General features: G+C 41.2%; 1 protein-coding gene across 5 annotated transcripts in view; it reads left to right on the top strand.

Annotated features, from left to right (window-relative positions):
• RNMT (RNA guanine-7 methyltransferase) overlaps positions 1–12,404 on the top strand; it is a 50,418-nt gene extending 38,014 nt beyond the window's left edge. For 4 of the 5 annotated variants that reach the window (XM_010586874.3, XM_023544011.2, XM_010586876.3 and 1 more), the window contains exons 9-11: positions 342–443; positions 1,742–1,775; positions 5,347–12,404. In XM_010586874.3, the coding sequence (XP_010585176.1) occupies positions 342–443; positions 1,742–1,775; positions 5,347–5,384 (174 nt within the window). In that variant the 3' untranslated portion in view covers positions 5,385–12,404. The remainder of the gene's footprint in view (positions 1–341; positions 444–1,741; positions 1,776–5,346) is intronic. The other variant, XM_003406394.4, reaches the window with a different exon arrangement.
• The last annotated feature ends 10,493 nt before the right edge of the window (positions 12,405–22,897 follow it).

Genomic DNA, 22,897 nt, shown 5'->3' on the forward strand with positions numbered 1-22,897 from the left:
CTTTGTATTGTAACAGGAAACCACCTGCCCAGGGTGGGGGAGTGATCAGAACATGCGAGTTGCTTCTGCTGAGGGGGCTCTGGTGGTGATTGAATTATTTCATTTATTCTAGCCATAAATTGTTCAAGATCATGATAACAGCTACTTTGTTAAGAAAGGATACTCCCCTCTCCTTTTTTTTTTTTTCTCCATAGTTAAAAGCATGTATAGCTTGTATTCTTGAAGTAATGTAATACTTAGGGATTATTGCCTTGATTGTTTTACTTCAGTGATTGAGTGTGTTTAGTTCTAAATTGTAAATTTAAATGTGTCTTAACTATGAATTTCACATGCTTTCCTAGCCATATCCTGCAAATGAGAACTCCAGGCTTGCCTCTGAGAAAGTGGATGACTATGAGCATGCAGCAAAGTATATGAAAAACGGTCACGTAAGATTACCTTTGGTGAGTATTCATTTTTAAAAGTATTTTATAGAAAATGGAAAAAAAGCATACATTATGTGGAGACTTAGGAGGTTTTTTTTTTAGGAGGTTTCTCACTGGTTTGCACTCCTCAAGCTCAGTGACTTCATTCTTCAAATCAGATCTACATTAGTGTATTCCCCTAAGTTGTGACTTCTCTAGCCATGGATCCAGAATAAAGTGCACTTCAGTTTGCTGATAGTGGAGTGCTGTGTTGGAGGCAGCGTGGATGGCGAACATTCTGGGTGGCTTTGACAGTTTGCCTGCCCTAGTACACGACTTCTTACCACAGGCACGTGAATTCCCAAGTGTCCCATAGAGAGAGTTCAGGGAACTCTGAATTTAGGTGGGGGAGAAAACGACATCTTCATTTTCACTAACTTCTGCCTCAGGTTTAGCACTTTCTTTAATTATGAATGCAAATACCATAGTGGTATTGGCTATAACTGTGACTTTGTCATCAACAAAGGATACAGATAGTTTCATAACACATTTCTGCTGACATCTTAGAATCCACTTCTTCCAAATTATATTCATTCCTAGAACTGCCAGTAGGTCATGTTTTTTAGTGCATTAATAAAGCAGCACATATAACTATATCACAGGTGGTTTTTCAGTATTTTTGGTAACTATATTTGAATATAATTTATATCCTTTGATGTACTTTAATTTGTGGTTACTTTGGAAAAACACAAAATCTTATTCCTTCCTCCAGTGTTATTCAATGTTTCAAGATAGGCTTTTTTAGTTATTCATTTTCCAAGTTAAAAATATACATGCTTTTTCCAGTTGCATGCACGCACACACGCACACGCACCCAAACCCAAAGCCATCCATCAAGTTGATTCCAACTCATAGCAACCCTATAGGACAGAGTAGAACTGCCCCCACGGTGTTCCCAAGCATATAAATCTTTACAGGAGCAGACTGCCTCACGTTTCTCCCACAGAGCGGCTGGTGGGTTTGAACTGCCGACCTTTCAGTTAGTAGCCAAGCACTTAACCAGTGTGCCACCAGGGCTCCTTTGTGCACGTGCACACGCAAATATCATTTTTACCTACATTCGCCCTTTAGTTTAGAATGAGTGGATCGGAGAACTTGGCAGGAGGGCAAAAGTGGTAAAGGACATTAAAAGTTAATTTCAGATCACAGTAATATTAAATGGTGTATATGTTTATAGTGAAGGGCAGGTTTTTTGGCCACCTCCATCCATTATCATTAAAAAATAAACATGTTTACTTCCGTATTAAATCTGAAGTTTTCTTTATTTTTTCTTTTAGGGAACCTTAAGCAAATCAGAATGGGAAGCTACAAGTGAGTAATCGTTATTGTAGGTTTACTGACTTTCTCACAAGTTTTGTTTCAAGGTGATCATTAAAATCTGAAAACTCTAGAATTTTTCCGATACATTTTTAAGCTGTGTGCGTGTGTTTCTTTACACCCACACAGATATACCTACGTCCCTATATATGTCTACCCATTGATTACCCGTTGACATCGAGTCGATTCTGACTCACAGTGACCCTGAAGGACAGAGTAGAACTGCCCCATGGGGTTCCCGAGGAGCGGCTAGTAGATTCAAACTACCGACCTCTTGGTTAGCAGCCCAGCTCTTCATCACTATGCCACCAGGGCTCTGTTTATGTCTAATTCCCCAATTCTTGACAGGTTTTGAGTACCAAGGAAAATATATGCAGGATGTTGCCCACTATAAATTTTCAAGAGTGTACTTAAGCATTTCATTGCCTACTCATTAGTAAGGAGGGCTTGGGTTATGCAAATAATAAACACACTCCACTGCTAACCAAGAGGTTGGCAATTTGAGCCCACCCAGAGATGCCTCAGGGTGCACTCTAATTGACAGCCCGGTCGGAACATTTCTGTGCTAACACATGGAGTTGCCATGAATGAGTATCGACTGAACAGCAGCTGTTTTGTTTGTTTGTTTGTTACTAAACAGCTGTCTGTATTTGATGTCTTTACCTGAAATTTCTGTTGGAATTTTCAGTTTATAGAACACTTTCTTGTATTTTACTTGCTTCTGGTCACTCTGATGTTGACAATGAAGGCATAATATTAGAAAGTTTAGTGAAGCAGCATTGAGCAGGATATTTTGGAGGGATGTGTGATAGAGAACAGGCACGACACTGCAACACTCTGAAGTGAAGCACTCGTCTTCAGAAGAGAAATCAGAAGGCCTGCTTGCCAGTCTATGAAGCCCTGTGATTCTTCCACAGACTTATACTGAGGAAGTCAGCTCCCAGAGCCTCACTGTTAAGATAACAATAATTCCCTTCTATGGTTTCCTGGGGACCTAAAAGATGATTTCTACTGTTTATATAAATAATTATTAATTGTACTGAAGGCACAAGTGGTAATCAAAGGCAATCCCTTTGGTAAACATTGAATATTGACTTTCATAAAGTTCTTTGAGGGATAAAAAACTAAACAAATTATAATCTCTTCCTTCCGGAAGTGTACAATCTACTGGAAGAAATACAACAGTAAACACTACTAGGTAAAATGTTAAAGATAGTTTAATAGGAAAAATAGGTGAGAGAGTTTAGTGAAATCTGGGAAGTAATAGTTTATATTATTGTTTAACATGTGCCAGGCACTGTTCTAAACTTTTCATATGTACTAACTCATTTAATCCTCACAACTTGACAAGTCCTTTTCACAGATGAGAAATAAGTTGAGTAACCTGGCTCAGGTCATAGAGAATGTGAGTGGTCTGGCTCCACAGTCCATAATCCTAGCCACAGCCTCCTCACAAGCCTTCATAAAAGAAAAATTTGGTAGGAGTGGCTGAAATGGATAGAGAGGAAAGGAAAGAGGACAAATAGGACCAACATTTGAGCTTAATTGTCTCAAATAATGGCGAAATTAATAGAAATGGGATTGGGGGATGTATTAAAGATATAGTCATCTTGACAAACTGAGCAGTGTGCACAAACCTACATATTTCATTACTTTTCTCCTGAGTAGGGATTGGCCACCTGTCTTGGAAACCCTCCTATTCCAAAGGATGATGTAAGCAAAAAAATTGGTCAGAAGTCATGATGGTGGTGGTACTGGCTATAGCTTAGAATTGTATTTTTATATTAAACGAGGACTTTAGTCATAACATACAAGTGAAGAATTAAGTGATCCCAGACAATTGAGAAGGAAGTGGGCTGGAAATGTGAAAAGCAATAAGGAAAGAACAGTGGCCAAATTGCATCCCAAATCTGGCATTATAGAATCAGTTGGCTTTTTGATGAATTTTATGATATTCTAAACTGATGGGTTTAGTGGTCTGGAAATGACCTTATCTTGTGTCACAAATCTAATAACTGTAATAAAGCTACATTTCAAACTCTTATTGCCAGAGCATGCTGCTCCTGTAGAAGGTGCTTTAAAAGGGTTCAGTCTGCTTCTGTAAAGACTCAGCCTTGGAAACCCTATGGGTCAGGTCTGCTGTGTCCTGAAGGGTTGCTGTGAATCGGATGGCATTGGGTTTGGTTTGGTTTAATCTTTACAGAAGCAGACTGCCACATCTTTCTCCTGGTGGTTTTGAACCACTGACTTTTTGGTTAGCATCTGAGTGCTTAACCACTGCATCACCAGGGCTCCGGTAGTGGCTTTAAATGACCCTAAATTAGGACAAGACATGACTGTGGGTTGTTTGCAGTGGGTATAGGTGTGTTTGGGGTGGCATTTGGCAGGGTTGAACTGTAGAGAGACCACTTGGAGTGGGGAACAAGGTAAGCAATGCCAGCCTGTTGTAGGTCTTTAGACATATTTGTTTTGCTTTGCCTTCTTATTCTCTAGAAGTGTTGGTGATCACTCTGCCTGTTCTCTGTCTACCTGTCTGCTATACTGCCAGCCACATCTCACTTCCGTAAAAGAAATGGGGAACTAAAAGAAAAGGAGCAGAAGAGTAGCATGATCCAAGGAGTATTTTAGTAAGACTGGTGTGGTGTTACCACACAGGTGAGGTTGGCAGGCCAAGCCGCGAGATCAGGAGGCTGTTACACAGTCTGCCAGCATTCAGAAACTAACTTCAGGAGCAAGGAATTTAAGTTACACAACCTACTATCTGAACTCACTGGTTAAGTGTCCTAGTGTATGCCCTGAACATCCTCCTGGTGTTTTGAGGATTTGTCATCTTTTCAGCTATTTTCTTACCATGAGATTTACTTGTATCTTACTAGAAAATTTAATAGATTTGAATTTCAGTATGATTCAGAATAAGGAATTTGAGTGAACACACTTCAAAGCAGGTGACCTTCTTTAAGAGAGAGTACTCTTGGAAATTGGCCCATGCAGAGGTATTACTCTTGGGCCCAGATAAAGACTATCTCTAAGCATTGATTATCATTATGGGTTTTGGCTCACTTTCTTATCAAGCCCTGTTACATGCAGTTGGGTGAATTTTAACATCCACATTAAGTATCTTCCTTATATTTCTTCTTAGTTTTTCTTCAGAATAGAAATTTTAGAGTACCACTGCCAATAGTATTCATTACCCTCCAGGTAAGATTTGAGTGATAAGATTTTTCTAGTTTTATCTTTATATGCTTTTATACGTTTAGCTTTTCTTACCTCAAACTGTTTTTAGAGTTTTGTAGAGCTGTTGAACTGATTTTCTTAAGAGCTGTGATGTCGCTGAATATTATAGTATGTGGATATTTGTCTTTAGGTAAAGATATGTCATCCGATATCTGCTTAAATATGACTCAGGATAACTGAGAAACTCTTAAAGCCTCTTTTTCCTCTTCAAAGGCTGTTTGAGAGCCTAAGAATTTTCGCAAATTGTATGGAAAAGACTGAGATTGTTATTTTGTTGACAATGAGGATATAAGAAACCAAACTCATAACTTTGATTTGTTTTTGCTTACAGGCATTTACTTGGTCTTCGCATTTGAGAAGCAGCAGTGAGCACCTGTGCAGTGAAAGCAGAGGAGCTGTGTTTCCTCGTAGGCAGATTCGACAGCTTCTCTGTGTGTTCTAGTCACTCTAAATGTGCAGGATGCCTCCAGAAACTCCAGCGTATAAATTCAGTAGTTGCTGTCTGTGACAGATGAACCTTTATTTGTGTATATAGGAGTGAGCTGGCACTTTTGTCGTTAAATAATCTATTTTTTAGTAATGTTCTGAGAATTTGTTTGCCTCTACTCTCTTAGCTTGTAGACATTCTACTCTGACTTGTTAAAGCAGCTGGACTCCTCCCACAGTGCTCTGACTCGCTCCGTGTTGATGTAGTAGTGAACATGCCACACTCCCAGGGTCAGTGAGGTGCTCGTAGAGTTGTGTGCATGTGCTTCTCTTTGTGGTCTTCTTCTATAGTGCTTCCAAGATAAAATGAGTTGGGTTCTGTACAATTGAATGGAAACATTCAATATGTATTGCTGAAGTTAGAAGTTTCAAACTGAGTTTTAGATGGTAATAAAATTCTAGACAAGTTATTTAGCTAGAATTTTAGCCACTTACTACATTTCTGTGTAAATAATTATAACTTTTATTTGTTAATATGCTGTAATTCTGAAAGTGGTTAGAACATTTTAGATGGCAGCATAGAATTGTTTTAGAGTCTTGGGACTTTTTCTTAAGAATTTAATACCATGGCAATTAATGTTTCTCATTTTCAAGAATGTAATTAAACAGGTTTGCTTTTTGTAATTGAACAAAGATGGTATAGTTATTTTTCTCAAGACTTAATGAAAATCTCTCCCAGGTCAACCCGCTGTACATTTTTCTGTAATTTATGCATGGAGCTGTGATGGCGACGTAAAGGAAGCAGATAGATGGACCTCAGATTAATTCTCACTGATGCTAGAGCTAGGTGACAGATGCTGCGTGCTGCAGATCGTTTACGCCCTGCAGTTTAGAAATAAACAACGTTTATTCCTTTGTTACAATATCAGTACTTTGCAAAGTAGGATCCAGTGTCTAATCACCATTAAAAATTTTATTTGCTGTTTCAGAACCATTGTAATGGTCAGCCATGGCTTCTTGTTTGACTGTCTTTTTATGACTAGCGCTGAGGTAAACTCAATAAACTAGGTAGACTCTTACCCTTACTTTACATCACAGTTTGGAGAACTTGATAGCTTTTTGATACAGTGGAAAACTTAATAAGCAAAGCAGTTATGTACTCTGCAGTTACTGTATATTCTAAATTCTTGTATTGAAAGTACGGTTTATAAAGACATTACTCTCTACAATTATCCACAGTATTTGTTTAAAAAATGGAATCTTAGTTTATATATGTTGACTGTTCATGGTGGTAGAGTAGCAAATCCTTTAGCAAGAGAACGTGAGTTTCCTAATTTCTGTTACATCTGTAATCTTTCAGTCTCCAAACTGTTACCAGTTTACAAAATTGACAGTAAGTCTTTGAGGCTTAGTGTTGGTTTGCCAAAATTTGTCGTTTGGGGAAATAAATAATAGTATATGACTACGGTGGCTGTCTTAGCTAAGAAACGTTTGGTATTGGTGCTAGGGAGGGTGGGGAAAGGTTACCCCTTACTGTTATATACCCAGGTTCATTTTAGTTCTAGGAAAGTGCCAGAAAGTGTTTTGATTGTTCGGTAGAGTACAAAAAGCTTCATGTTTATTATTTCCTATTGTTATTCTCACTTCATAGTCTTAATTTCTAAGCTGGTAATAAAACATATTTTTAGCTTCCTTCTGCCCTTCCCACTTCATGCATAATTTGAGGGAGAGAAGAATCCCCGGAAGGATGGAGTCATTGATGGCAATACAAAGAAAAGAGAAAAGAAAAGTGGAGTTCTGCCTCACTGAAGGTCGTCAGGGAGTAGACAGAGCGCAAGAGCAAGTCTGAGACCAGGGGCTCTGGGACTGAGCTGATGGCTGTGAATGTGGGCGAGACACACTTGGAGCCACTCTTAGAGGATGTGAGGTATGGCAGGTGCCCTTTTTCATGAGCATTGTTTGCCTCATTGCCTTTACTTCTCTGACCTCCGGTCCCCCACATCTCCTTGCTGCAATTAAGTGCCTGTGCAGTGACTCCAAAAGAACTGTTGGGAAGAAGACTAGAAAAAGCAGCCCATGGCCACCATTTCTCTTCCATCACCAAGGTAAAAGCCAGCAGGACTCTTCCTGTTCACACCCCACAGGCTAAATATTTGGTGATTTTCCATTCAGGACTTGTGGTAACTTACAGAAGAGGCAGGGGGTGTCCTGCTGATTTTCCCAAATCCTAGCTTTCACTGTAGGGTCAGGAAGAATGCCTGTTCCAAGCTCAGGGATGTAGGTGGTCGTGGGAGTGACAGCAAGGCACCCCCCAAAATTGCCATTCACTTTGTCCCCAAGGAGTTCCTATGTGACGCAAATGATTAAAGTTCGAGTCCACCCAAAGGTACTTCAGAAGAAACACCTGGTAATCTGCTTCCAAAAAATCATCCGTTGAAACCCTGTGGAGCACACTTCTACTCACCATGAGTCCCAGGCAACTAAGCAACTTTTTTTTTTCCCCATATTCTCCAAGGATAAGATTAGAGATGGTGATCAAATCCTACCAGGAACATGGCAGAATGTGGTGTAGCTCAGAAAGTGAAAGTTGAGGTATTTGGGCCTGTAATACACCAGAGGAAAAGGGGCTGTGTGGTCACAGTGGTCAGGGAGAGAAACTGGCAGTGTTTCCAGCTGCAGCCAAGGGGAGGATGTCCTAACCTGCACACAGACAGTGATGGTATAGGCATGCTGTAGCCAGTCCTTGCCCTTTCAGTGCCCACCAAGCCACTCTGGTGCTGGTTTGACTTCCCAAATAAATTTGCCATCAGGGAGAGAAGGTATTGAAAGGTAGGTTACTGGTACAGTGAGTTTCCAACCACCCCCCACCCCGGCCCCTTGGAAATTGTGAAAATCAGATTGCTGTCTGAATTCAAGTATTAGTGCTGTTAATAGTGGATCAGAGCAGAGATAGGCAAACCAAGACTGGCTCCCAGCTGAAAAAGTAATGTCAGCCATCATATGTCCAGTATTTCCAGTCCCATTAACTCTTCTGGGGCTTGTTTCTTCAGCGCCTATCTTAGCTCATTGCCATTATGTTATTTTGGTATGTATTCATGCACCTTTCTGATGAAGATTTGGCTTCTTGTGTAAGTCTGCCTGTGGGGAAGAAAAGCCAATGTGAGTATTTTAGCCCCTGAATATTGTTTTCATTGTTAATAAACTGTCTTTTTGTTGTTTACTTTGGGCTTTGTATGTTGGAGTTGTGATGAGTCAATCCCTGCAAAGGGCTCTTAAGTCTTCCAAGTAGGGGCCAGATGGAGGGACGAGCGCCCTCTAATAGCACTTGTACAAAAATGCCTGTGACGTTGAATGGCCCTTTGGTCAAATATGAAGCAGTATTGCTGATGTCACCATTTCCCTGTAGTTGATGTTATATCTGATACTACACACCTGATAAGTCATTCTTTTTCCCACTCTGGCAAGACAAATTCCTGATTCTTTAAAGACAGCTGATGCAGTTGCTGCTATAGATGTCAGCACTCCTTTAGCAGATGCACATGGGACTGGGGCCCGGTGGCAGTCAGCACTTGCCCACTGTGTGTCCTGCTCGACTTCTCTGCTGCCATTTACACTTTAAATCATGTGTGCCTACTTCTTACTCCATTTTGAGGAGGTATGTGGTTGCCATGAGGAATCCTGGTGGTGCAATGGTGGAAGTGCTCTGCTGCTAACCGATTGGCGGTTTGAACCCACCAGCAGCTCCACAGGAAAAAGATATGGCAGTCTGCTTCCGTATATTGCAGCCTTGGAAACCTATGGGGCAGTTCTGTCCCGTAAGGTCACTGTGAGTTGATTTGACTCAACAGCAACAGTTTAAGGGTCGCCATTAGTAGGAACGGACTCTAGAGCAACTGGTGTGGGGTTTTTGTTTGTTTTGTTGAGGTCACCCAGGAGTCTCGCCACAGTGTGGCTATGGAGACTTTAGTTGAACCCCAAAGCCCCCAGCATCCAGGGCTTAACCTGGGCCTTCTATTGTGTGAAAAAACTCCTAAACTGAATTAAAATAAAGAGGTTCTATTAAAGGTTTAAGACAGTTCACACTTATGATCTCCGTAGCCCATGAAAATGGAACCACAAAGTCTGAGGCACAGTAATTACAAAGACATTGTTGTGGAGCTCAAACAAGGAATGAGGGCTTCAGTATTCTGAGTGGTTTACAGTGAAGTCAGTCAAAGTCAGAACAAGGCAAAGCGTGACTTTTAACATTATTGGTTGTCTTAGTACAACTGGTACATTGATTGGCTAAAAGACATAATTAGAAAATACGTGGTCACAGATAATGGCATGATAGAAACTTGTCACAAGCAATGACATCATGAATACTTTGGGGAGCAAGATGTTGAACAATTTCTTTTTTAGAGCAGGAGATCTAACAAAGAATTTTAACAGGGTTTGGTTACAGACCCCTGACCACAATGTAAGCATTTCCTTAATAGGGTGGGTTCCTAAGCAACAAGGTTCAAATCTGTTGTGAAAGGTTATGAGTCTTTAGCATTAGTTCAGGAATTTTTTTTAGGTCAGACACCCCTTTTGATTTTATATCCCATGTTACGTCATTGGGAACAGCATACCTTGGACAAGACCAAGCTGGCTGTGGACATTTATTAAGCTCCTACCTTATACCAATGTTTTACATGTGTTAACTCGTTTTAATCATACAACTGTATGAAAGGTAAGCACCATTACCCTCTTTTAATGATGAGGAAACAGGCACCTAGAGGATACAAACTTCCCAGAGCAGAGTATCATAGGCTGGGTTCTCTAGAGAAGCAAAACCAGTAAAGTGTATAAATAAAGAGAGATTTATATCAAGAAAATGGATCACGTGGTTGTAGAGGCTGGAATGCCCCAAGTCCATGGGTCAGAATAGAGGCTTATGCTGATACACATAGCCACAGGAGCTGGCAAATCCAAGATCGGCAGGTTGGAGACCGGGGCTTTTCACAGGTTGTGAAGATTGATCAATCCCAAAGATCAGCAGGCAAGATCACAGGTAAGCTGCTAACTCAAGTCCCAAGAACCAGAGATCAGATGAACAGGAGCCAGCTACAGGATCCAGAATGAGCAAAAGCTACAAGCCTTGCCAGAATATCCCCTTATATTCAACGCAGGCCACACGCCAGAGGAAAATCCCTTTCAACTGATTGGCTACTCACAGCAAATCCCATCATGGAGATGATCTCATAATATCAAATCACATCATAGAGGGGAGCACACCATCATATGACTATCAAATCACTGAGAATCATGGCCCAGCCAAGTTGACACACAACCTTAACCATTACAATCCACCCCTTGTCAACTTAGCACCTGTACACATCTCTTCCTACCGTACGTAATCTCTGAATAAAGGCAACTATAATGTCATACCCCTAGCATGATGCAATGAACACACAAAGCAGAAATACTCAACAATTACAATTACAGTCCTCGTTTCTGCAACTGATGATGTGGCCGTAACTGGTATTTAGAATTACCTTCCACCACCTGTTCTGTATTTCCTTTGACCTCAGAAAGCACCTCAGCTGGTTGTGGTTCTTTGCCTGATGGGGTGACCCAAACCTTCATTCCCGAAGGGTCTGGGCCATTAGTAATCATGTCAGAATTGGGTTGCTGTAGTTTTCCATTGACTAATCACAGGGCATGGTAGTACTGAGAGACGCCCTAAGGAATCTCCTGTATTCCATATGTAATCTTCTTTATCTTCATTATGTAATATCAATCCGATTTCTTCTTGATAACCAGGATCAATCACACCAGCCAGTATGGTAACTCCCTTCTTGGCCTGTTGATGCAGAGGCACAAGGAGCCCAAAGTGGCCAGGTGGCATTCTTTGCTTCCAGTTCAATGGAATCAGTGATACGTCTCCAGATGGGAGCATTCCTCCCTTTGGAACTAAGACCTCTAGACCTGCAGAACATAAGGTCATGGGGACAAGAAGCAAAAATCTTGTGAGTGGGTCACTACGGGTAATAGTGAGTAGTGCCACTCCCATTTCCACCCCTTGATTCCTGGACCCATGAATCCTGGGTATAAGAGAAACAGCACCATATATTGGATGCTGGTTTAGAGCATATATAGCCTACTGGAGAACATTGTCCCAACCCTTCAAGGTATTGTCACCTAGCTGGCACCATAATTGTGTCTTTGGAAGGCCATTCCATTGTTCTATCAAATCAGCTGCTTCAGGATGATGGGAAACATGGTAAGACCAGTGAATTCCATGAGCATGGGCTCACCGCTGTACTTCATTTGCTGTGAAGTGAGTCCCTTGATCTGAGACAATGCTGTGGGGGATACCATGATGGTGGCTAAGGCATTCTGTATGTCCGCAGAGGGTAGCTTTGGCATAAGCATGGCATGCAGGGAAGGCAAATCCATATCCAGAGTGTCTATTCCAGTAAGAACAAAATGCTGCCCTTTCCATGATGAAAGTGGTTCAATGTAACCAACTTGCCACCAGGCTGCTGGCTGATCACCTCAAGGGATGTTGCCATATCGGGGACTCAGTGTCAGTCTCTGTTGCTGGAAGATTGGGCACTCAGCAATGGCTGTAGCCAAGTCAGCCTTGGTGAGTGGAAGTCCATGTTGCTAAGCCATGCATAACCTCCATCCCTGTCACCATGGCCACTCTGCTCATGAGCCGATTGAGTGGTTTCCACACAGAACTCATCATCCTATCCACTTGATTGTTAAGATCGTCCTCTACTGAGGTCACCTTTTGGTGAGCATTCACATGAGACACAAATATCTTCACTTATTTGGCCCATTCAGAGAGGTCTATCCTCACACCTCTTCCCCATAAATCTTTGTCTCCAATTTTCCAACCATGTTCTTTCCCAACCCCTGACCATCCAAACCATTGGCCACAGCCCCTGAATCAGTATACAATTGCACATCTGGCCATTTCTCCTCTCAAGCAAAGTGAGTAACCAGGTGCACTACTCGAAGTTCTGCCCATAGGGGGGATTTTCCTTCACCATTATCCTTCCAGGAGGTCCCAGAAAGGGGCTGTAGTGCTGCCACAGTCCACTTTTAAGTGGTGCCTGCATATCACAGAACCATCTGTAAACCAGGCATGAGTTTTCTTCAGTCACTGGATCGTAAGGAACTCCCCATGAGGCCATAGGTGCAGACTGGGAGACAGAAGGTAATGTGACAGGAGTGAAGACCATTGACATTTGGGGCACTTCCTTATGTAACTTGTGCCTTCAGGTCCTGCTTGGACCTGATCTCATATATACCACTTCCATTTAATGATGGAGTGCTGCTGTGCACGTCCAACTTTATGACTCTGTGGGTCAGACAACACCCAGTTCATGATGGGCAGCTTGGGCCACATGGTGACTTGGTGTCCCATGGTTAAGCAGTCAGTCTCTATAAGACCCAGTAACAAGCCAAAAGCTGTTCCTCTAAAGGAGAGTAGTTATCTGCAGAGAATGGCAGGACTTTACTTCAAAATTCTAAGGGTTTGTGCTGTGATTCACCAATAGGGGCCTGCCAAAGACTCCAAACAGCGTCTCTATCTGCCACTGACACTTCAAGCACCATTAGATCACCCAGATCATATGACCCAAGCGGCAAAGCAGGTTGCACAGCAGAGCAACCTGTTGCAGATGCTTTGCTTGTTCTGGGCCTCACTCAAAACTAGCAGCTTTTCAAGTCAATAAATTTTATGTTGCCTCCAAAATCCAAAGAGGCCCACGAGGTGTGCCTCCTTTTTAGTTGTGGGAGGAGCCAGATGCAATAATTTATCCTTCACTTTAGTAGCAATATTTTGACACTCCCCACACTACTGGAACCCTAGAAGTTTCACTGAGATAGAGGGTGCATGAACTTTTTTGGGATTAATTTCCCACCCTCTAGCATGCAAATATTTTATCAATAAGTCCAGAGTCATTGACACTGCTTCCTTCCTAAATCCAAACAGCATAATGTCATCGATGTAATGGACCAGTGTGACACCTGGTGGAAGGGAAAGACAGTCAATGTCCTTGAGGACTGAATTATAACATAGGGATGGAGCTCTGAGGTAGGCAACTGAGGGCGTATTTTTGGCCTTGCCAACTGAAGGCAAACTGCTTCTGGTGGTCCTTCAAAACAGGCATGGAGAAAAAGGCATTAGCCAGATCAGTGGCTGCAGACCAGGTACCGGGAGATGTATTAATATGCTCAAGCAATGAAACTACATCTGGAATAGCAGTTGCAATTGGAGTCACCAGCTGGTTAAGTTTTTGATAACCTACTATCATTCTCCAAGATCGATCTGCATTTTGCACAGGCCAAATAAGTGAGTTGAATGGGGATGGTGTGCATCATTCAAGCCCTTAATGGTGGCAGTAATCTCTGCAATCCCTCCAGGAATGCGGTATTGCTTTTGGTTTACTATTTCCCTAGGTAGGAGCAGTTCTAATGGCTTCTACTTCGCTTTTTCTACCACAATAGCCCTTACTCCATTTGTCAGCGATCCAATGTGGCGGGGGGTGGTTCTGCCAATTGCTGAGTATATCTATTCCGATTATGCATTCTGGAACTGGGGAAATCACTACAGGATGGACGTAGGGACACACTGGACCTACTGTGAGTCAGACATGAGCTAAGACTCCATTAATGACCTGACCTCCATATGCCCCCATGCTGACTGGTGGGCCACAGTGACATTTTGGGTCTCCTGGAATTAGTGCCAGTTCAGAGCCAGTAACAAGTAATCCCCAAAAGGTCTGATTATGTCCTTTTCCCCAACAAACAGTCACTCTTGTGAAAAGCCTTAGATTCCTTTGGGGAAGACTGGGAGAAAGATTAACAGTATAAGTTTTTGGCAATGCATTGGAGTCCTTCCTCAAGGGGACCCAGCCTCCCCTTCATTCAAGGGGTTGTGGGTCTTTAAACTCGCTCAAGTCTGGGAGTTGACTGAGGAACTGTGACTCTTTATTCTGGAGATTTGAGTTAGACTGCTGATTACTTGACCTGGAATTCATCCATTTGCCCAGACCAAGTAAGTAGTATATTTCCTATTTATTTCAGTCCTAGGGACACCATGACTAAGCAGCCAATGGCGTAAGTCCATATGTGTCAGACTATTCTGATTAGTGCTTTGACTCCACTGTCCATTACTGTAACCATTCCCACCTTGTCTTCGTCAACTGAGTGCAGCCACTTGGCCCCTACTACCACGGGGTCCAATAAGCCCATTGTAGTTAGATGTCTTAATTCAGTTATGGCAGTTCCCACTGTCAAATCTGATTTAGATAAAATAGCAATCAGAGCAGTCTGCAAAGACGCTGGGGCTTTCTTCACAAATTTGTTCCTCACCATTGTGGTGAAAGGTATGTCCTCTGGGAACTCCATGTGTGGGTTGTGGGTCTAACCTGATCAGTCCACTCTAGCATGCCAATATCTCTAAGCCTTTGGATACCTTCTTCTACAGCATACCAAGAAAGTTCTGGTACTTCAACTTGATTTATAGTAGGCCACCACATCATGCTTCAGCAACCCAATCAAATAAACTACTATTAGATCCTTTCCTAACTTCTCAAGCTGAAACATTGGATGAAGAATCTGTGCTCAGTGGACCCATATCAATAAACTCAGACTGATCCATCTTTATGATCCTTGCACCATTATCCCACACACTTAATAGCCATTCCCACACATATACCCCAGGTGTTTGTACATATTAGAAAAGTCAAGCAGCTCTTTTAGAGTGTAGTGTACCTCCTCCTGGGTCAGACTTTGTTCTTTACCTTTGAGGCTTGCTGGGACTTAAGTCTAGTTATCAGTCTAGAAGCCAAAATCGGTAGTAGGGAAGAGTTTTGAGAACATTCAGCATTGTCTTGTAAAGCATCTGTCTCAGGCAATGCCCCAGGCAATGACTCAGACAAGACCTCTCTAGAGGCAAGTGGGCTAATATCATTAGATGGGAATGGAGGGGCTAATGGTTTTACTGGGCAGGGTGGGTTAGCAGATGAACATGGAGTAATCTCTTCAGATGATTTATGAGAGTGACAGGGTTTGTTCTGTTGGTGGGAGTGATTTCAATGGAATTTAGAGGCTCGATGTCTTCAGCTTCCTGATTACCTGCCTATATGTCCCCATCCCAAGTTTCAAGATCCCATTTCTTCCCATTGTCATGGATTGAATTATGTCCCCCCAAAAATGTGTATATCAACTTGGTTAGGCCATGATTCCTAGTATTGTGTGGTTGTCCTCCATTTTGTGATTACAGCTTTAAGTTGAGAGGATTAGGGTGGGATTGTAACACCACCCTTACTCGGGTCACCTCCCTGATCCAAGGTAAAGGGAGTTTCCTTGGGGTGTGGCCTGCACCACCTTTTATCTCTCAAGAGATAAAAGGAAAGGGAAGAAGAGAGTTGAAATCTCACACCACCAAGAAAGCAGCATCAGGAGCAGAGCGTGTCCTTTGGACCTGGGGTCCCTGTGCTGGAGAAGCTCCTCAACCAGGGGAAGATTGAGGACAAGGCCCTACCTCCAGAGCTTTTAGAGAGAAAGCCTCCTTCTGGAGCTGGCACCCTGAATTTGGACTGTTAGCCTACTTTACTGTGAGGAAATAAATTTCTCTCTGTTAAAGGTATCCACGTGTGGCATTTCTGTTAAAGCAGCACTAGATGACCAAGACACCAATCAATGCCCTCACTTTAACTTCAGACACCTCTCGAGGTTGGCAGCCACTCTTACAATAAGACTCTGGGTTTGGTTTTTGGCAATACCAGCTCTGTTACTACATGAAATGAGGCTTTCTTTCAAAGCACAAGTCAGAACTTTGAGGTCATTTATGGGACACTTGAGCTTTGACTCTGAAGCCCTGAGCACATCTCTTATTTTCACCAGTCTGTCTACTGAAAGTAGGACCAAACAATTATCTTCCTTATACTTTTCATTCTGATGAAATTGTAGAAATGTATCACACATGCAACCACCCAGAGCCTCACCTTTCCCCAATACCTGATCTGCTGGTGGTAATATTTTGCATATTTGGATTGCCACCTCACACCATGGATTAACAGTGCCCTCTTTACAACTGGAAGCAGAGTCATCAACATCTTTAAGACTAACTAGACTTCAGAACCAATTTAGAAATCTCATCCTTACAATTTTGTTTCCCTAGAACCACTCTCAATGCCAAATGTCTTAGGATGGGTTCTCCAGAGAAGCAAAACCAGTAAAGCATATAAATATATATAGACAGAGAGATTTTTATCAAGAAAATGGCTCACGTGGTTGTAGAGGCTGGAACATCCCAAGCCCCTGGGTCAGAATAGAGGCTTCTCCTGATGCACATAGCCACCCCAAACAAACAAACAAGAAAAAAAAACATAGCCACAGGGGCTGGCAAATCCAAGATCGGTAGGTCGGAGATGAGGGCTCTTGTTCACAGGCTGGGAAGATAGATGAATCCCAAAGACCAGCAGGCAAGACCTCAGGTAATCTGCTAGCTCAAGCCCCAAGAACCGGAGATCAGATGAACAGGAGCCAGCTACAGGATCCAGAATGAGAAAAAGCCACAAGCCCTGCCAGAATATTCACTTATATTTAATGCAGGCCACACACCCAAAGAAACTCCCTCTCAAATGATTTGACTACTCAAGGCAGATCCCATCATGGAGATGATCACATAATATCAAATCACACAATGGAGGTGAGTACACCATCGTATGACTATTGAATTGCCAAGAATCATGGTTAAGCCATGTAGACACAAAACATTAACCATTACAGGGAGCCAGGATTTGAACACTCCGTACACACCCACCCCAAGTCAGGCTGCTGAGCCTGTACTCCAGTCTCATCGTGTTTACCTCTAGGGATGTCTGGAAGGCTGAGAGGATTCTTTGCCTATCAACTACCTGCAAATTGAGTGCAAATTTTTAGAGCTTCATCCTTTTCATTCAGAAGTTTGACACTTAACTCTTCCCTGGAGGAATATTTATTCCAGAGTAAGAGGGTTTTTTTTTTTTTTTTTCTTTCAAGAGGGTTTGCTCAGAGACAGCAGGAGGGGCATTTGAGCTCCTGGCAGGAGAAGGGTAACTAATGAATAACAGCAAGCAGGTAGGCAAAGAGAAGCTCATTTCACAATTTCTTAGACCTGGCTCCTGTCTATAGCAAATGTAGCTTAATCTGTAGGCTGGGGAGAGTGGCTGTCTTCCTACCCTCACAGATTGTTAGGTTCTGAAAAGTGCAGGTGTGAAGAGCTAAGGAAAGAATAAATCATTTTCTTCAGCATTTGCTGATTATCCAGGCAGCAGCAAGCATTTTTTTAAAGATTTTTATTGAAGTATAACATATATATAAACAGTTCAATCAATTTTCATAAACTGTATTACCAGTGACAAAAAAAATCAAAGCTCAAAGAAATTGAAACAAGATTTATTCTGAGCAGTTATTCTATATGCATGTAGGGAGAACGTTCTGATGCTGAAAAAAAGCAAAAGACTTGGAATAGGCTAGTTACAGTGAGGCTTACAAAGTGAAGAGGCAGAAGAATAGAAGATCAACCATCGGCTAATCTCAACATGATTGAATGAACACTGCCGTCGCCCTTTTACTGAGATCAACTGTTATCATATTACTAGGTAGTCTCTGGCCTGGCACCTAAAAATTTGGCACTCCATCCACCTGCAGCTATGAGACCTTTTGAGATTTAAGTAAGCCTAGAGTTTTTTTTTTTTTTTTTTCAGAGCTGTTCTCATTAAATTGCTAGGCAGTGATTTTGACTGTTCTTCAAACAGAAAAGTCAATTAACAACTTTGGCTGAAAAAAAAATAAACCAGTTCAGGGAAGTAACAGGATTAGTTTTGGATCAGGAACTTTTTTTAATTTATGGATTAAAAAAAGCTTCTTGAAATAAAAGTAAAATATTTTTAATAAATTTATTTCACACCAGCATCCCAGAAGCTCCCTCAAGCTTCCTTCCAGTTACTACCTCCCCAAGGTTAACCACTATCCAGACTTCCAACAGCATAGACTCCTTTTGTCTGTTTTTGAATGTTCTAAGAATACAGTCAAACAGTATGTATTCTTTTGCATCCAGCTTCTTCTGCTCAACATGTTTGAGACTTGCATTTATTTGTTCCTTCTCATAGCTATATGGCATCCATTACGTGAATAAACCACTGTTTATTTATCCAAAGGATGTTTGGTTCATTTCCTATTTGAGAGGTATTATTACTAGAACAGAACAGGAGGATGTTGTGTGGTTTAAAATTGGAAAAGGTATGCAACAGGGTGGTATTCTTTCACCTTACTTAGTCAATCTATATGCTGAACAAATAATTCGAGAAGCTGGGCTATATGAAGAAGAATGCAGCATCAGGATTGGAAGAAGACAATAAGATATTCAACTTTAGATAGGCAAATGACACAACCTTGCTTGCAGAAAACAAAGAAGGCTTGAAGCACTTACTGATGAAGGTCAAAGACTACAGCCTTCAGTATGGATTACACCTGAATATACAGAAAAAGAAAATCATTACAACTGGACCAATAAACGTCATGCTAAATGTCAAAAAAAAAAAAAAAATTGAAGCTGTCAAGGATTTTATTCTTCTTGGATCAACAATCAATGCCCATTGAAGTAGCAGTCAAGAAATCAAACAATGTATTGCATTGGGCAAATCTGCAAAGATCTCTTTAAAGTGTTGGCAAGGAAAGATGTCACTATTTGATGACAGAGGTGCATCTGACCCGAGCCATGGCCTTTTGAAACCTCATATGCATGCAAAAGCTGAACAACGAAAAAGGAAGACTGAAGAATTGACACATTTGAATTGTGGTATGGCAAAAATATTGAATATGCCGGAAGAGCAAACAAATCTGTCTTGGAGGAAGTACAGCCAGAATGCTCCTTAGATATGAAAATGACAAAATTTCTTCTCACTTACCTTGGACATGTCATCAGGAGGGACAAATCACAGGAGAAAGATATCATGTCTGGTAAAGTAGAGGGTCAGCGAACAAGAGGGAGACCCTCAATGAGTTGGATTGACCCAATGGCTGCAACGATGGGCCCAACCATAGCAACGATTGTGAGGATGGCTCAGAACTGGGCAACATTTTATTCTGTTATACATAAGGTCGCTATGAGGCAGAGGCAAATCAATGGCACCTAACAACAATTACTAGTATTGCTCCAAATATTCTAGTACATGAACTTTGTTGGAAGTACATACGCATTTCTACCAAGGAGTGTGTTATGGTTAATGTTATGGTGTCAAATTGGCTAGGCTATGATTCTCAGTGAATTGGCAGACAATATGTAATCACTTTCCATTTTGTGATCTGATGTGCACAATCAGTCAGTTGAAAGGGGAGTTTCTTTGAGGATGTGGCCTGCCTTCAGTATATAAAGGGACGTTCTGGCAAAGCTTGCTCTCTCTCTCAAACCTGCACTCATCTCGTAGCCTGACCTCTGGTTCTTGTGACATAAGCCTGAAGAAGGCTTCAGCTTGCCACCTGATCTGCAGATTTTGGATTTGCCAGCCCCTGAAATCCCATGATCCAGCAGAGATGTCCAGCCTGCCATCTGACCTGCGGATTTTGGGTTTGTCATTCCCTGCAACCATGTGAACCTGACCCACAGATTTGGGACTTGCCAGCCTCCATAATTGCATGAGCCATTTCCTTGAAGTAAAACTCCTTATGTATACAGTCATGCATCACTTAACGTTCACAATAAGTTCTGTGAAATAGGATGTTATGATTTGGACATTGTGCAAACACCATATTATATACTTTGCAAAGCTATATGGGATAACTTTTGTTTCACTTCCAAACCAATGCTTCTGCTTTGCCTTTTGCTGCTCCTATCACCAGAATTGGTTTTGCTGCATTTGGGAACGGTGATGCACTTCACAGTAATATTTTCAAAAGAAAATTAAATATAGAGATAACGCCACAACACTCAAGAGATGCTGCAGCCGCTTTTGAATGATCTTCAGCAAAATTTTGCTTACATGTGATATTAATGATATTGTTTGATAATTTCCACATCCAGTTGGATCACTTTTCCTAGGAATAGGCATAAATATGGATCTCTTCTAGTTGGTTGGTCAGTTAACTGTCTTCCAAATTTCTTTGCATAGACGAGCTGAACGCTTCCAGCATTGCATCCGTTTGCTGAAACGTTTCAATTGGTATTCCGTCAATTCCCAGAGCCTTGTTTTTTGCCAATCCCTCCAGTGCAGCTTGGACTTCTTCCTTCATTACCATTGATTCCCGATCATGTTACCTCTTGAAATGGTTGAACATTGACCAATTCTTTTTGGTATAGTAACTCTGAGTATTCCTTCCGTCTTCTTTTGATGCTTTCTGCATCATTTAATATTTTTCCCATAGAATCCTTCAGTGTTGCAACTTGAAGCTTGACTTTTTTATTCAGTTCTTTAAGTTTGAGAAATGCTGAGCATGTTCTTCCCTCTTGGTTTTCTAATGCCAGGTCTTTGCACATGTCATCATAATACTTTGTCTTCTCTAGCTGCCCTTTGAAATCTTCTGTTCAGCTCTTTTACTTCGCCATTTTTTCCTTTTGCTTTAGGTACTCGACATTCAAGAGCAAGTTTCAGAGTCTTTTCTAACATCCATTTAGGTCTTTTCTTTCTCTCCTCTCTTTTTAATAACCTCTTGCTTTCTTAATGTACGATGTCCTTGATGCCATTCCTCAATTCGTCTGGTCTTGGGTTATTAGTGTTCAATGCATCAAATCTATTCTTGAGATGGTCTCTAAACGCAGGTGGAATATACTCAAGGTCATACTTTGGGTCTCATGGACTTGCTCTGATTTTCTTCAGTTTCAACTTGAACTTACTTATGAGTAATTGAAGGTCTATTCTGCAGTCAGCCACTGGCTTTGTTCTGACTGATGATATTGAGCTTCTCCATTACCTCTTTCCACAAATGTAATAGATTTGATTCCTGTGTATTCCATCTGGTGAGGTCCAACTGTATAATCACTGTTTATGTTGTTGAAAAAGGTATTTGCAATGAAAAAGTCATTGGTCTTGCAAAATTCAATCATGAGACCTCCTGCATCATTTCTGTCACCAAGGCCATATTTTCCAACTACCAATCCTTCTTCTTTGTTTCCAACTTTTGCATTCCAGTTACCAGTAATTATCAGTGCATCCTGATTGCATGTTCGACCAATTTCAGACTGTAGAAGTTGTTGGTAAAAATCTTCAATTTCTTCATGTTTGGCCTTAGTGGCTTGTGCATAAATTTGAATAATAGTTGTATTAACTGGTCTTCCTTGTAGGTGTATGGATATCATCCTATCACTGATAGCATTTAAAAAAAAAAAAAAGCATTGTACTCCAGTGTAAATCTTGAAATGTTCTTTTTGAAGATGAGTGCAACACTATTCCTCTTCAAGTTGTTATTCCTGGCATAGTAGACCATATGATTGTCCAATTCAAAATGACCAATACCAGTCCATTTCAGCTCACTAATGCCTGGGATATCAATCTTTATGTGTTCCATTTCATTTTTGATGATTATCAATTTTCCTAGATTCATACTTCTTACATACCAGATTCTGATTCTTAATGGATGTTTTCAGCTGTTTCTTCTCATTTTGAGCCATGCCATCAGCAAATGAAGGTTCCAAAAGCTTGACTCCATCCACATCATTAAGGCTAACTCTACTTTGAGGAGGCAGCTCTTCCCCTGTTGTATTTTGAGTGCCTTCCAACTTGAGGGGCTTATCTTCTGGTACTACATCAGACAGTGTTCAACTGCTATTCATAAGGTTTTCACTGGATAATTCTTTTCAGAAGTAGACTGCTGAGTCCTTCTTCCTAGTCTGTCTTAGTCTTGAAGCTCAACTGAAATTTATCCACCATGGGTGACCCTGCTGGTATTTATACACCGGTGGCATAACTTCTAGCATCTCAGCAACATGCAAGTCCCCACAGCATGAAAAACTGACAGACACATGGGGGAAAGACTGGTTTCAACTCAGAAAAAAATAAAGGTAAATTTCAAGGTAACCACAAAGTAAGCTAAAAGAAAAACACAAAGACTCAGCAAACACAAAATCAACAACATTGAAAGAGATGAAAAGAAAATCCATAAACAAAAAGAACTCAGCACAGAAAATTAAGTGTAACAAACTGTCAATATCACACACACAAACACACACAGACACACACACACAAATAACAGCAGTAAATTGTAAATACATTAAAAAAAATTTTTTTTGATCAACAATTACTGTGAATATAAATGGCCTAAATGCACCAGTAAAAAGAGAGTGGCAGAATGGATAAACACAATCCATCTGTATACTGTCTACAAGAGACATACCTTAGACACAAAGACATAAACTAAAGCTCAAAGGATGGAAAAACAATATAGCATGCAAACAATAACCAAAAAAGAGCAAGAATGGTAACATCAACCCA

The sequence above is a fragment of the Loxodonta africana genome, chromosome 11, assembly GCF_030014295.1.
Source record: "Loxodonta africana isolate mLoxAfr1 chromosome 11, mLoxAfr1.hap2, whole genome shotgun sequence".
Classification (NCBI taxonomy): domain Eukaryota; kingdom Metazoa; phylum Chordata; class Mammalia; order Proboscidea; family Elephantidae; genus Loxodonta; species Loxodonta africana.